Source organism: Chiloscyllium plagiosum, unplaced genomic scaffold (genome assembly GCF_037043375.1).
Source record: "Chiloscyllium plagiosum isolate Xiang-an unplaced genomic scaffold, Cpla_swu_hap1 HiC_scaffold_28, whole genome shotgun sequence".
In the NCBI taxonomy this organism is placed as follows: Eukaryota; Metazoa; Chordata; class Chondrichthyes; order Orectolobiformes; family Hemiscylliidae; genus Chiloscyllium; species Chiloscyllium plagiosum.
The window spans coordinates 36,840,214-36,855,953 of record NW_028270166.1 but is presented as its reverse complement, the minus strand read 5'-3'; the positions used below and the strand labels follow the sequence as shown (position 1 = coordinate 36,855,953).

The 15,740-nt window shown below is 41.5% G+C and overlaps 1 protein-coding gene across 2 annotated transcripts in view; it reads left to right on the top strand.

Moving 5' to 3' along the window:
• hdgfl2 (HDGF like 2) overlaps nt 1-2,878 on the top strand; it is a 61,532-nt gene extending 58,654 nt beyond the window's left edge. For both annotated transcript variants that reach the window (XM_043720964.2, XM_043720963.2), the window contains exon 16: nt 1,545-2,878. In XM_043720964.2, the coding sequence (XP_043576899.2) occupies nt 1,545-1,641 (97 nt within the window). In that variant the 3' untranslated portion in view covers nt 1,642-2,878. The remainder of the gene's footprint in view (nt 1-1,544) is intronic.
• The last annotated feature ends 12,862 nt before the right edge of the window (nt 2,879-15,740 follow it).

Sequence of the window (15,740 nt, the reverse complement as noted above, 5' to 3'; positions counted from 1 at the left end):
CTTTAGCTTAGAAATGGACCCAAAGTGTAAAGGTAGTGGTGCTGGCAGTTCTTCAAAGCCGAAGAGAAACCGTGAAGTGCTTCCCATCAGTGAAAAAGTGACAATTCACAACTCGATAGAACAACAGCAAAAATCGTAAGCTGGGGTTGCTAAGATGTTTGGTAAGAATGAATCTTCCATTCGTGAGGTGGTGAGGAACGAAATAATTCTACTTTTGCTGTGGCACCTCAAACTGTGAAAGTAACATGTACAGTGCGTGATAAGGCATTAGTTAAGATGGAAAAGTATTAAATTTGTGGGTTGAAGATATGAATATATGACAGTAAGGGATTACGGCAAAAGGCTTTAAGTCTATACATAGACTTTAAGAAAGAATCCACTGAAGAGAAGGATGCCAAGCCATTTACAGCAAGTAAAGGATGGTTGCGTAGATTCAGGAATAGGCATAACTTGAAAGATATAAGAATTACTGGAGAGATTGCGTCTGCCAATGAAGAAGCTGGTGCCATGTTTCCTGCAGAATTTAAGAAGTTGATAGAGGAGGAAGGTTGCTATCTAAAACAAGTCTTCAATTGCGATAAAACTGGCTTGTTTTGGAAAAAGATGCCCAATAGAACATACATTCACAAAAGCGCAAAGCAGGCACTAGGGTTCAAAACCTGGAAGGACAGATTAACTCTGGTAATATGTGGGAACACTGCAAGGCATGTGATCAATCCAGGCATGGTGTACTGACTGAAGAATCCTCATACCCTCAAGAATAAAAACAAAAACTATCTACCCATCTTCTGACCCCACAATAAAAATGTGTGGGCTGACAGCTGTGCTTTGTACCAAATGATTTCACCAATGCTTCACCAATGTATTTAAACTCTGTGTGTGTGTGTGTGCACACAAGATGTTTCATTGCTCCATAGTCCCTGAAGGGTTAAACTCAACCATCAGAAACCCACTTATTCAGGAGAGAGAGCACAAGTATAATGTACAGTGTATTTTATTATAATTTCATGTTGATAATGCCTTATTGTGCATAATTTCTCAATTAGGAATTCCCATAGGGATGCATGTAAACAGAAAATGAGTTGTATATAGGGTTCACTGTTATCCGGTGCTTCAGCCATCCACGGTAAGTTTCAGAACATATCCCCACGAATAGCGGGGGCTATTGTACATGATTTCCCTACTTTAATCAAAGAACATTTCAAAATCTTCAGTTACACAAATGCTGACACCATGTGAAAAGTGTCTGTAAGAAGCTATGTCAGATGATTGAATGATTGGTACCATTGCTTCCTGCTGCTGCAGTTAATTAGTTATGTGACCAGACTGCATTTGGTCCAGCCAAAAGCATATCTATTTTAAATTTGGTTGAGACATTTTTAAAGACCTTCTGTGTGAATTATCCACAGAATGCAGTGACCAAATAGTTGGGCAAACTCACTCAGATGTACTTATTTCTTTTGCTAGTAAAGAGTTAATTTATCGATACAGGTCATTGTACTTTTCTGTACATTCTGAATCTTGTTTTATCATTTCTGTTGTAGTGCTCCATACAAATCTGCCATGCTTCAATCAGATGATCAACACACCACTGACACAGAACCTGTTCCAATGGAGATGGAGTCAGCTAATGAGAACTGAGGCTTTGAGCCATAATGGACCATGGGACACGTTTTAAAATCTGGGTTGCTTTCAAAGAAGAACATTTGTCACTTGAATCGTCCTAGAAACTAGTAAAGACTGGTTTTGTTGTCTGCCCACGTGAAGAAGCTGAAAGAGGTCACTTACTTTGCAGAACTGTATTTCTTCATTTTGTTACAAGGAGAAAACAAAAATATTGGTCAGCACGTTTAAAGCATCTGTTTTTCTTACCTTTGAGCGAAGGAAGTGAATGTGGCACAAAGTGCAGAAATAACTGCCTTTTGGTGGATTAAATCTATCACCAAAAGTTTCGTCCGGTTTCTCGCAACTAGCGGAAATTCTGGATAGATACAAGAAGGGGTTTTTTTTTGGCCGCTATAATGTCAGCAATCAGGAGAACACCCAAGGATATTAATAACAGATACTTTACTTCATTTTAGAGTGAAATTATTCATTTAAAGTTTTTGTCAATCTGAATTGTATTCTCCACAAAGGTTTTGCTCTCAGAATTAGACAAAGGAAGTGTGTTTTTCTTTTTAAACTTCTTCCAGCTGCAGTGGTCCATCACATTACTTCCCTAAACTGCGAATTTCTCGGCTCCTACCTACCTTTTTTTTAAAAAGGAAGAACTGATTGTGTAGAGATTTCAGTTTTGTGACTAAGTACAACTTTGTTACCAGTACCAATTATTAAAGTGGGAGTTTTTATATGATGCTGATACTGATGTTGTGAGCTCTCTTAGGGTCCTTTGTTCAAAATAGGATGCAGGAGAGTTGCATTGCAGGGGAGACCTATAACTACTTGTGGATGTTAATACTCTGAATTCCTCTCTCATTCCTTCTAAACTCTATATATGGCATTCTACAAACTCTTCACACACTCTATATTGGAAGTCAAGCTTTACCACCTAATTTCCTATACTAATTCTTTTACATGACCTCAAAACTGTGGAACTCCTTATTGTCCATTGTCTTCCTATCCTGCTATAACCTTAAGACTGAGAACTCCATTGTTGTTTGCCTAATCTCTGTCCTGATAGGCCTCATCTTCACTTTTTGTCTTAATCTGTGGTGGTCTGCACTGTGAGACTTGACCTCTGGCTTTTGTTTGTTAATAATTTAAAGAAAAGAAAATCAAATCTGTTGTAAAAGACCACCAAGGAAGAATGGCCTTTAGAAGGTTAATCTAGAAAGTTTTAAAATGCAAGCTTTTATATATTAAAAACATTTTGTGTGGAGTCTTTTTTTTAGAATGTTTCATGCTTGGTATGAAAGAATAATGAATATTATGTCAATCTGCTCACTGAAAAATGTGAAGATACCGTTAACTTTATTCTGTCTTGATGAAGGCATTTTAGTTGAGGTACTGAATTGTGTATTTTTGACCATTTCAGTTTACTAACTAGGTTTACACACAAATAACACTGAAATATGGGTGGCATGGTGGCTCAGTGGTTAACACTGCTGTTTCACAGCACCAGGGTCCCAGGTTTGATTCCAGCCTCAGGCGACCGTCTGTGTGGAGTTTGCACATTCTCCCCGTGTCTGTGTGGGTTTCCTCAGGGTGATTAGATTAGATTAGATTACAGTGTGGAAACAGGCCCTTCAGCCCAATGAATCCACACCGACCCGCCGAAGCGAAACCCACCCATACCTCTACATTTAACCCTTACCTAACACTACGGGCAATTTAGTATGGCCAATTCACCTGACCCTGCACATCTTTGGACTGTGGGAAGAAACCGGAGCACCCGGAGGAAACCCACGCAGACACGGGGAGGACGTGCAAACTCCACACAGTCAGTCGCCTGAGGTGGGAATTGAACCCGGGTCTCTGGCGCTGTGAGGCAGCAGTGCTAACCACTGTGCCACCGTGCCGCCCACGGCTTCAGTTTCCTCCCACGGTCCAAAGATGTGTAGGTCAGGTGAATTGGCCATGCTAAATTGCATTAGTTAAAGGGAAATGGGTCTGGGTGGGTTACTCTTCGGAGGGTCGGTATGGACTAGTTGGCCAAAGGGCCTGTTTCCACACTAGGGAATCTAATCTAAACTTAATGTACTTTACTGCAGCTGAGAAAAAGACTAGAAAACAAATCACACTTTGTTTTTAACCTCTTTTTAACAAGTTCCTGTCCATAATGAAATCTCTTCACAACATAAATCACATGTAAACACTGAAGTACTAGGCAAAAATGATTAATTGTCCAGGGCCAACAACTCATGATTTGTACCTTGCGCATTATTTTCAGCTGAAAGGCTACTGTAAGACAGTAGTGGCTTTCAACAGGTATGGAAATTGTTAGAAACCTTCAATCATTTTTGAGGTAATAGAAGTACATGTTTTTGAAGATACAAACGATGGCTAAGCTCCTCTGTGGTCTCTGCAGTTAAAGGTGTCTACAGTTTTGGACATCTGCCACTGCTGTGTACCATTAACTGATGTGAGCTGGGTTTTCTTTGAGAGTACGAGGATTGGTTTTGCAGCCTTAGCTTTAGAAGGGGAGGAGCATTTCAGCCAATTGCAGGGGGGGGGGGGGGGGGGAGGAAGGTGCTGGTGCTAGCTTTTATGCCTTCTGTGTACTTTCTTCCTGTGAGCCATATCCAGCCTTGAGTAGGACTATCATGAGGCGCAAAACTATATAGCTGCAGGATTCTGCTTAGATGAAGAAAACAAGAATTAGCTTTTATGACCTGGTTTTGTTACATTTAGAGTTAAAATATCACTTTTAAAATATTTAGCCATTTTGGTCATCCCTTTAATATTAGAATACAAGTCCCCATATCTCAAACAGATGATAGGAGACCTTTTTAAAAGTCACACTTTTGGAATGGGGTTGGAAGGGTGAAGAAAGAAGAGTGGACCAGCAGGAGGTATGACCTGAAATGTCTACTTCTCCACCTCCTGATGCTGCCTGGCTTGCTGTGTTCTTCCAGCCTCCTGATGCTGCCTGGCTTGCTGTGTTCTTCCAGCCTCCTGATGCTGCCTGGCTTGCTGTGTTCCCCCAGCCTCCTGATGCTGCCTGGCTTGCTGTGTTCCCCCAGCCTCCTGATGCTGCCTGGCTTACTGTGTTGCCCCCAGCCTCCTGATGCTGCCTGGCTTGCTGTGTTGCCCCCAGCCTCCTGATGCTGCCTGCCTTGCTGTGTTCCCCCAGCCTCCTGATGCTGCCTGGCTTGCTGTGTTCCCCCAGCCTCCTGATGCTGCCTGGCTTACTGTGTTGCCCCCAGCCTCCTGATGCTGCCTGGCTTGCTGTGTTGCCCCCAGCCTCCTGATGCTGCCTGCCTTGCTGTGTTGCCCCCAGCCTCCTGATGCTGCCTGGCTTGCTGTGTTGCCCCCAGCCTCCTGATGCTGCCTGCCTTGCTGTGTTCCCCCAGCCTCCTGATGCTGCCTGGCTTGCTGTGTTCCCCCAGCCGCTTGCTTATCTACTTTGGATTCCAGCATAGGCAATTTTTTTGATTCTGCGAAAAGAGGATGTCGTCTACAAAGTTTTTTGTAGGTTTCATTACATATGTTTTAAAAACAGACAATACTAATTACATGACAGCATATCAAACTATTATTTAGGTAATGGATCAAGAGACAAACATAAATTGGAGCAGGGTAAGTCATTTGAGCCTGATCCACTCTTCAATAAGATTGTGGTGCTCTGATATTGGGCCTCAATATTTTTCTGACCATTTCCATAAACCCTGACTCCTCTCAAGTTCACAAGTCTGTCCAACTTGGCCATGAATATATTCAGTGATTCATGCTCCATAATTCTGTGGTAGGAAATTCCAAACTTGTGTGTTGAAGTTTTCTGTTCATCCCTACCCCCAAAGAGCCAATATTTATCATTTAAACTGTTACTGTCTCAGAATCTTGAATTTCAATAAAATCACTTCTCATTCTTCCAAGATCCAGTGACCAGAACCCAACTTGCTGAGCTCTTCATCATTAAAAAATCACTAGGAGTCACAACTAGTTGACCTTTTCTGAACTGCTTCAAATATAAGTATGTTCCTCCTTGAGTAGACAAGACAAAACAAAACTGAGTAGTTCTCTTAGATGCGGTTTCATTAATTCCATCTATAGTTGGAGCAGGATTTTCCTACTTTTGAGCTTCAATCCCTCTGAAAAGCCAGAATTCCATCTGCCTTCCAAATTATTCTTCATTACACAGACATTAATTTCATTTCGTTTGCAAAGATATCTATATTTCTCTGTACTGTAGAATATTGTAGTCTTTGAATTTCAATATTTGCTTTTATATTCTCCTTGCAAAAGTGCATAATCTCATACTTAAGAGTTGTCATTTCATTTTTGCCAAGACGCTTTACCTGTCTCTTACCAGGTTTAGACTTTTTGTGAACGTTCAGACGTTGCTTTCAACCTTTATACTGTCTGCAAATTTGACTACATTTGCTTTATTATTCTCCTTCATAATGTATACTTGTAGATGATTGTACTGCTTTACCTTTTGTGCTAGTTTACTCTGATTTTAGTTTAATTTTATGTTCTCCCTTTTTTTGTTCTCAAATTTTCCCTTCTCCCTTCCACTTGTTTGTTTCTAAAGTTTCCTGAAGCTTTTGGCCTATCGCAATGCGTTGTATTTTTTCTTTTAATTTGATACCATTCTTAACTACCAAGAGTCTTGGTGAAATATGTCTTCATTGAAAATAATGTATTAACTCTTTAAATGGGTGCTGATACTTGTCATCTTTTAACCTGCTCTCTGGGCACTGTAACCCCCTCTGTCTTCATGCCATTATAATTGCCTTTATGTAACTTAAAGATTGCCCCCACTCTGAATGTGAAATTCATATTTTTATGATCTCCATACAGTGGTAACTTTTAAAGACCTAAATTTCTCTGTGGCCAATTAATCTTAAAAACTTTTACTGTTATAAGGTGAAAGCAATGGCCTCTTGAATCACAGATAGGAGTACACCAAACTGAACACTCTCAGTATACACTATCTTGATTTCAAAGCCCCAATTTCCTACCACTTTGAACAGAATCCCTTTTCATAAGGCCATGAGAAAAAGGAAAAGGCTGTGCTTACTCTACCCTTCAACAGAATTTTGTCTGATTTGACGTTTGTCACATTTACTTCCCTTTTTCCCCATAGTCCCTGATTTCCCCTAATGATCAAGAGTCTATCTATCTCAGCCCTAAATATGCATAGGGCCACAGCTCTCCATGACAAGGATTTCCAAGCTCTCAATCCACTGAGAGAATAAATTTCTTCTCGTAAATCTTAGGTTGTGCTCCTCAATTCTGAGACTGTGCTCTCTCATGAGGTAAAACATCCTCTCGGAATTTACCCAATCAGACCCCCTGAGGAGTCATATATATTTAAATGCGTTCACCTCATTCTTCTTAATTTCAATTGGTAGAAGCACAACCTGTTTAACTTTTTTACTCATATGACAATCCCTCCAACCTAGTGAACCTTCTCTGAACTGCCTCTGATTAAAATAATATCTTCAATAAGGGAATTAAAACTGCTTACAGTACTGTAGATGTGATCTCTCCAACAACTTGTACAGTTCCAGTAAGACTTCCCTATTCTCATACTTTAACCCCCTTGAAATAAGGGCCCATGTTCAATTAGTCTGCACCTGTATGCTAACCTTCTGTGCATCATGTACAAGTATCCCCACCCCGACCCTTTATGTTGCAGTTTATGCAGTTTTTCTCATTTATATAATACTGTTCTTTTGTTCTCTTCCAAAAAGAACAACTTCACATTTTCCCACATATCTTCCATTTGCCAACTTTTTGCCCACCTCATCTATCAATATCTATTCGAAATAACAGAAATATATTGTTGTAACTGCATCCCTCACAGCATTCCTTTCCATCTATTTTTGTGCATCTGTAAATTTGGCTACAGTATATTAGCTTCCTTCCTTGCAGTCAGTACATATATTGTAATCAGTTTGGTCCAAGTTCACCAATCTGAAAAGACAACCCCTTATGTGTCAGTGGAAAAGAATCACAACAGACCTTGCTATGAGGCAGAAGGAAGGGTTGAAGAGGAAAGAACCAGTTTTTGAGGAGATTTCAATGTCCTTTTAGGACAAATCCTCTTCATTCAGCTGTTTGCAAAGGGAAATCAATTTGGTTATGCTCAAAGTAATCTAGTGGTCTGGGCTTCTCCCCCCCCCCCCCCCCCCCCCAAAATCTTGCTCAAACATGAGTTCTCCCCTCCTTAACACTGTGCTTGGTAGTTAACGTATAAGCAGGCCTTATGCCTAGTAGAGCAATATTTGTCGTGGTTTGCTTCCACCACAATCTTTGAATCTGAATATCCCTGGGAGTATTTCTCGTTGCATTAAAATCAATTGCTTCCTCCTTTGTGTCTAGGTGTTAAAACGGAGTCACTTTCCCCATGCCATCCAAGTCCCATGGGCTTGGCTGGGCAGATCCTACAGGATTCCCCCTCTGCTTTACCACCCCATACCATTTACTTTCAATTAAAGGAGATAGTTGATATGTTTTAAACTTGTAAGGTACAGCAGTCACAACAATATTGTATTCCTTAAAGGATCTTTTACTATCAATGTAGTTTTACTGACCTCCAATGCAAACAGCACTGACATATTAATGAATGGTAACAGCTGATTACATTCTTTGAGGGACCAGATGAGGAGGGGAAAATTGACTTGCCTGTTTTTGAACTCCCTGGTGACTACAAGAAACAATTCTTTTTAACTTGGAGTTCAATGACACTTCAATTAACTGCAGTTTGCTAGTTCAAAAATGATTAAACAAGTTAAAAAAATTTAAAGTAAAAGAAAAATTAGATTTGTTATTTTCCTGAGAGAATAATAACATTGACATCAAATATCAATATACCTTATGGAGGTTTATAAAATGAGGTATTTGGTTAGAGTAAATAGACCAGGTCTTTTCCCTGGAATAGGCTAAGTCTAGAACTAGCGGGCATAGCTTTAGGGCGAGGGGAAAAATTTAAAAGGGACCTATGGGGCAAATTTTTCACACAGATGTTGATGTGTTTATGGAATGAGCTGCCAGAGGAAGTGGTGGAGGTGAGTATTATTACAACATTTAAAAGGCATCTCGATGGCTATATGAAGAGGAAGGGTTTAGAGGGATGTAGGCCAAGTGTTAGCAAATGGAATTAGATTAGGTTAGGATATCTGGTTTGCATAGACATGTTGGACTGAGGGTCTGTTTCTATACTGTATATCTCTAATTTTAAAATACAGTTTAAAAAGGGGAGGGAAACTTGGACAGAAATGAAGATCAAGAATATGTAGTTTAAAAAATAAAGGTATCAAAATTTGTAGATTTATTTGAGCTTCTGACAAATGGATTTTCTCCAATTTATTTTTACCAGATGAGGGAATGGGAGACAACCTTACAATTTTATTTTTAAAGTCCACCATTTTTCTGTCTGTGCTCTGCCCAATCACAGTTCCTGGAAATACAATTCCCATATGTATTCTCATGCTGGGTTTCATTGTCTTTTCCCAGGTGTAAAACCTGCAGGTGACTTTCATCCCAACATGCGAGCTTCCAGAATGGTGTAAGTCAAAACAGGAGATAGAGAGTTAAATATGTATTTAGTCAACTTGATAATATGTTGGTTTCAGTTCAAAGTGTGTTTTATCAGGTGGTCACTGTGACTAAAATTATGTCAATGTTTTGTTTTTAAACAATAGGATCTTTCATAGTCTAAAATAAGAGGTATTAAAAATCAGATAATGGAAGTCATAAATTGATATTCCATCTTCCATTACAATAATACATGAGACTAAATACAGGGTTTAGAGATATCTAAATAACACATGTAAGTTGAGTTACAGAATCCCTCCAGTGTGGGAACAGGCCCAACAAGTCCACACCGACCCTCCAAAAGGTAACCCACCCAGACCCATTCCCCTACATTTACCCCTGACTATTGTACCTAACCTACACATCACTGAACACTATGGGCAGTTTAGCAAGGCCAATTCACCTAACCTGCACATGTTTGGATTGTGGGAGGAAACCAAAGTACCCAGAGGAAATCCACGTACTCACTAGGAGAATGAGTACTCCACAAAGACAGTCACCTGAGGCTGGAATCAAACCTTGGTCCCTAGTGCTGTGAGACAGCAGTGCTAACCACAGCACCACGCATTATCAGGGGATTAACGTGGTTGTAACTGCAGTGTAATGTGTGCTTTATTTCTTGTGGATAATATTTAACTAAATACATAATCAAGTACATGCTAATTGAAGAATCACCATATGCATTAATTTAATGTTAAACGTCCCCATTTTCCTTAAATCTATTCTGTTTGTGCAATGTTTCTGTGAAGTCAGGATGACTAAAAGAGACTATGAAATGTCCTTGACCAGTAGATTAAAGAGAATCCCAAGGAATTTTATGTATATATTAGGAGCAAGAGGGAAGCTGGAGATTGTAAAGCCCACTGAAGGATAAGGGAGGGAAATTGTGTTTGGAACCAGAGGAAATGGATGAGATCCTTAATGACTACTTTACATTGGTATTCACCAAAGAGAGAGGCATGATGGATGTTGGGTGAGGAAAAGGTGTGTGAATGCTCTTTGGGCAGGTTAATGTAATGAAAGTGGAAGTGTTGGTTGTCTTGAAATGTATTAAGTGACACAAGTCCCCAAAGTCAGATGGGATCTATCCCAGGATACTGCGGGAGGAAAGGGAGGAAATAGCTGGGGCCTTATCTTTGCATCCTCTTTGGCCTCAGGTGATGTTCCAGAGGACTGAAGAATGGCCAATGTTGTTCCTTTGTTTAAGAAGGGAAACAGAGATAATCCAGGTATATACAGGCTGGTGAGCCTGGTGTCAGTGGTGGGGAAGTTATTGGACAAGATGCTGAGAGACAGGATTTATTCACAGTTGAAAGTTAATTGATTTGTTAGTGATAGGCAGCATGGGTTTGTGTGGGGGAAGGTCATGTCTCAGCAACTTGATTGAGTTTTTTCAGGAGATGGCAAGAATGATTGATGAGGGACTGGCAATGGATGTTGTCTATATGGCCATTAGTAACGCATTTGATAAGATACCCCATGGCAGGCTAGTACAAAAGATAATGTCTCATGGGATCTGAGGTGAGCTGGCTAGATGGATACAAAACTGATTTTGTCATAGAAGTCACACAACACCAGGTTGGAGACCAACAGGTTTATTTGGAAGCATGAGCTTTCAAGGCGCTGTCTCTTCAACTGGTTGCGGAACATGACCATACGACACAGAATTTATAGCAAAAGGGTTACACTGTCATGGAATTGTAGTGATATATTAAACAACTTTAGTTAGAATTCATACAACACCAGGTTATAGTTCTTAAACAAATTAAGTCTTTCATCTTTTAGATTGGAATATGGTGGCTTAGGTTCTTTAAATCTAAATCCCAGAATTACATTCTCAAGGTGGCGTCAGTTTATTTAATAATAGGTGTCGTCTCAGCACAGACAATGCACTAAATGTGTGAAGGTAAAGTCTGTACAAGCATTGAGTCAATTCTATTTCTAAAGTGGGGTCCACAGAATCTTACATGGATTCGTGCAGTTTTTGAGCAAAACAAAATGTAATTCTGCAAATACGAATTCACCCCATAAACTTAGATGTGTGCACGTGCAGGAGAGTGTGTGTGTGTATGTGTTAGAGAGTGATGGGGTATAAGCCTGTGAGAGGATGAGTGCAGGGGGCTAGCATGTGTATGGAAGAAAGTCTGCGTGAGTGTGTGTGAGAGAGAGAGAGCAGTGGGGTCACCTGTAGTGTGACGTGAACCCAGGGTCCTGGTTGAAGCCTTCCCTATGTGATCCAACTTGGCTATCACCTGCTTGGCCACTTTGCATTGTTGCTTGTCCCGAGATCCACCTCAGAGGATGGTCATCCAGAGGTCTGAGGCTGAAGTGTTTTCCGACTGGGAGGGAACAGTCGTGTACGGTGACCGTTGCACGGTGCCCATTCAGCCACTGTCGTGGCGGCTGTTCAGTCTCACCAATGTACCAAGCGGCAGGGCATCCCTGCCTGCAGCATATGAGATCGATAACGTTGACCAAGTCGCATGAATCCCTGCCACCTATATGGGGCAGAAGACCCCACATGTAATGGTGGTCTCCGTGTCAACACTCTGACACACATCTTGCAGCGGCTGCTGTGACAGTATTGTGGTTGGTGTTGTCCTGAAGGCTGGGCAGTTTGCTGCAAACAACGATCTGTTTGAGATTTGGTGGTTGTTTAAAACTGCAAACTGGAGCCGTAGGGAAGGTCTTGGTGAGGTGCTCATCCTCATCAATAATGTGTTCTGAGCCACGAAGAACATGTCATAGTCTTTCGGCTCCTGGGAAGTACTGGACAATGAAGGGTACCCTATCAGTTGCAGCTTGTGTCTGTCTCCCGAGGAGGTCATTGCAGTTTCTCACTGCAGCACGTCGGAACTGGCAGTCGACAAGTTGAGCATCGTATCTTGCTCTGCTTAGGGCATTCTTGAGCACTTTCAGGTATCCATCACGTTCCTCTTCATCAGAACAGATCCTCTGTATACTGTTCCCTCCCAGTCGGAGAACACCTCAGCGGTCCGGGACATTCGGTGACCATCCTCCAAAGCGGATTTCTGGACAAGCAACAATGCACGGTGGCTGAGCACAGGCTGACAACCAATTTGGATACCCAGGGAGAAGGCATCAACCAGGACCTTGGCTTCATGTCACAATACAGGTGACCACACTGCACTATACACTCTCTCACACACACGCGCGCGCACACACACACACACACACACACACACACACACACACACACACACAATCCTACATACACGCACATGTTCATGTAGACCCTCTCTCGTACGCACACACCCTCTCACTGGCTTATATCATATCACGCTCGTACACATACTTTCACATGCACTCACACCTATACACACACTGACATACACACACCCATATTGTCTATCCTGCACGCACACAGTAATTTTATGGGGTGAATTCGTATTTGCAGAATTACATTGTGTTTTGCTCAAAAACCGCATGAATCCATGTAAAATACTGTGGGCCCCCCCTTAGAAATAGAATTGACTCAACATTGGTCCAGACTTCACCTTCACACGTTTAATACATTGTCTGCACTAAGATTACACCTATTATTAGATAAGCTGATGCCGCCTTGCGAATGTAATTCTGGTATTTACATATTAAAGAACCCAAGTCACCATAATCCATTCTAAAAGATGAAAGACTTAAACAAATTTAGATTAAGAACTATAACCTGGTGCTGTGTGATTTTTAACTTGTTTAATATATCATTGCAACTCCATGACACTGTAACCCTTTTGCTATAAATTCTGTGTTGTGTGGTCATGTTACACAACCACCTGATAAAGAGGCAGTGCTTCGAAAGCTAGTGCTTCCAGATAAACCTGTTGGATGATAACCTGGTGTTGTGTCATTTTTAACTTTGTCCACCCTAGTCTAACACCGGCACCTTCAAATCTTGCTCATAGAAGGCAGAGTAGCAGTGGAAGGGTGCTTTTCAGAATGGAGATCAGTAGCTAGTGATGTTCTGCAGGGATTGGTACTGGGACCTTTGTTGTTTTTGTGTGTATGTAAATATATATATGATCTGGAGGAAAATGTTGGTGGTCTGATTAATAAATTTATGGATGGCACCAAAATTGGTGAAGTTGCAGATAGTGAGGAGGGTTGTCAAAGGATACAATGGGCTATGGATAGATTGCAGATTTAGGCAACAAAGTGGCAAATGGAGTTTAATCTGCACAAATGCAATGTGATGCATTTTGGAAGGTCAAATTCAGGTGTGAATTATACAATAAATGGTAGAATCCACAGGAGCATTGACATACAGAGGGATCTAGGTGTACTGGTCCACAGATCGCAGAAAGTGGCAACACAGGTGGATAAGGTGGTCAAGAAGGTACACAGCATACCTGTCTTCATGGGCTGAGGCATCGAATATAAAAATTGGCACGTTATGTTACAGATGGATAAAACTTTAGACCACATTTGGACTATTGCATGCAGTTCTGGTCACCCCACTACCAGAAGGTTATGGATGCTTTGGAGAGTGTACAGAGAATGTTTACCAGGGTGTTGCCTGGTCTGGAAAGTTTGGTTATGGGGAAAGGTCAGATAAACTTGAATTATTTCCACTGGAAAGACAGAGACTAAGGGGTGATCTGCTTGAAGTTTACAAAGATTATGAGGCATGGATAGGGTGGCATGGTGGCTCAGTGGTTAGCACTGCAGCCTCACAGCACCAGGGTCCCAGGTTCAATTCTAGCCTTGAGCGACTGTCTGTGTGAAGTTTGCACATTCTCTCTGTGTCTGCGTAGGTTTCCTCCGGGTGCTTCAGTTTCTTCCCGCAGACCAAAGATGTGCAAGTCAGGTGAATTGTTCATGCTAAATTTCCCCATAGCGTTAGGTGCATTAGTCCGAGGGAAATGGGTCTGGGTGGGTTACTCTTCAGAAGGTCGGTGTGGACTTGTTGGGCCGAAGGGCCTATTTCCACACTGTACAGAATCTAATCTAATCATAGAGGCTTATTCACAGGGTGGACAGGTCATCCACAAGAGGGCACAGGTTCAAGTTGAGCGGGGGGATGTTTAGGGGAGAAGTGCAGGCAAATGTTTTCACACAGCGGGCGGTGGATACTTGGAATGCACTTTCAGTGGAGGTGAGGGAAGCAACATAGAGTCATAGAGAGGTACAGAATGGAAACAGACCTTTCGGTCCAACTCGTCCATGCCGACCAGATATCCTAAACTAATCTAGTATTTTTTGCCAGCACTTGGCACACATCCCTCTATCCCCTTCCTCTTCATATATCCATCAGATGTCTTTTAAATGCTGCAATTAAAACCGCCTCCTCCACTTCCACTGGCAGCTCATTCCATACACGCACCACCCTCTGCGTGAAAAATTTGCACCTTCGGTCCCTTTTATATCTTTCCCCTCTCACCTTAAACCCATGCTGTCTAGTTCTGGACTCCCCCACCCCAGAGAAAAGACTTTATATATTTATTCTATCCATGCCCTAATGATTTCATAAACCTCTATAATGTCACCCCTCAGCCTCTGACATTCCAGGGAAAACAGCCCCAGCCTATTCAACCTCTCCCTATAGCTCAAATCATCCAACCCTGGCAACATCTTTGTAAATCTTTTCTGAACCCTCTCAAGTTTCACAACATCTTTCCGATAGGAAGGAGACCAGAATTGCACATAATATTCCAAAAGTGGTCTAACCAATGTCCTGTACAGCTGCAACATGACCTCCCAACTCCTATACTCAATGCTTTGACCAGTAAAGGAAAGCATACCAAGCGCCGCATTCACTATCCTATCTACCTGCAACTCTACTTTCAAGGAACTATAAACCTGCACTCCAAGGTCTCTGTTCATCAACACTCCCCATGACCTTACCATTAAGTGTACATGTCCTGGTAAGATTTGCTTTCCCGAAATGTAACACCTCACAATTATCTACATTAAACTTCATCTGCCATTCCTTAGCCCTTCTGATCAAGATCCCATTGTAATCTGAGGTAACCTCCTTCACTGTCCACTACACCTCCAATTTTGGTGTCATTTGCAAATTTACCAACTATACCTCCTATGTTCACATCCAAATCATTTATATAAATGACAAAAAGTAGTGGACCCAGCACCAATCCTTGTGGCACTCCACTGGTCACAGGCCTCCAACCTGAAAAGCAACCCTCCACCATCACCTTCTGTCTTCTATCCTGGAGCTAGTTCTATATCCAAATGGCTAGTTTTTTCTGTATTCCATGAGATCTAACCTTGCTAACCAGTCTCATGTTAATAATGTTTAAAGTGTATCTTGATAGCCACATGACCAGGAAGTGAACAGAGGAATAGAAACCATGTATGGGCAATAAGTAGTGGGTCACAATAAGGAATAGGAATTGACACAGGCTTGGTGGACCAAAGGACCTGTTCCTGTGCTGTGCTGTGTTGTGTTGTAATTGTCATCATGACCTCATACCAGGCAGCTTCTTTAAGTGGTCTGTGATCTCAGAATTGTATAAGCTCGTATATAAACTCTTTTTAGTTTGTGTTTCAATTTAAAAATAACC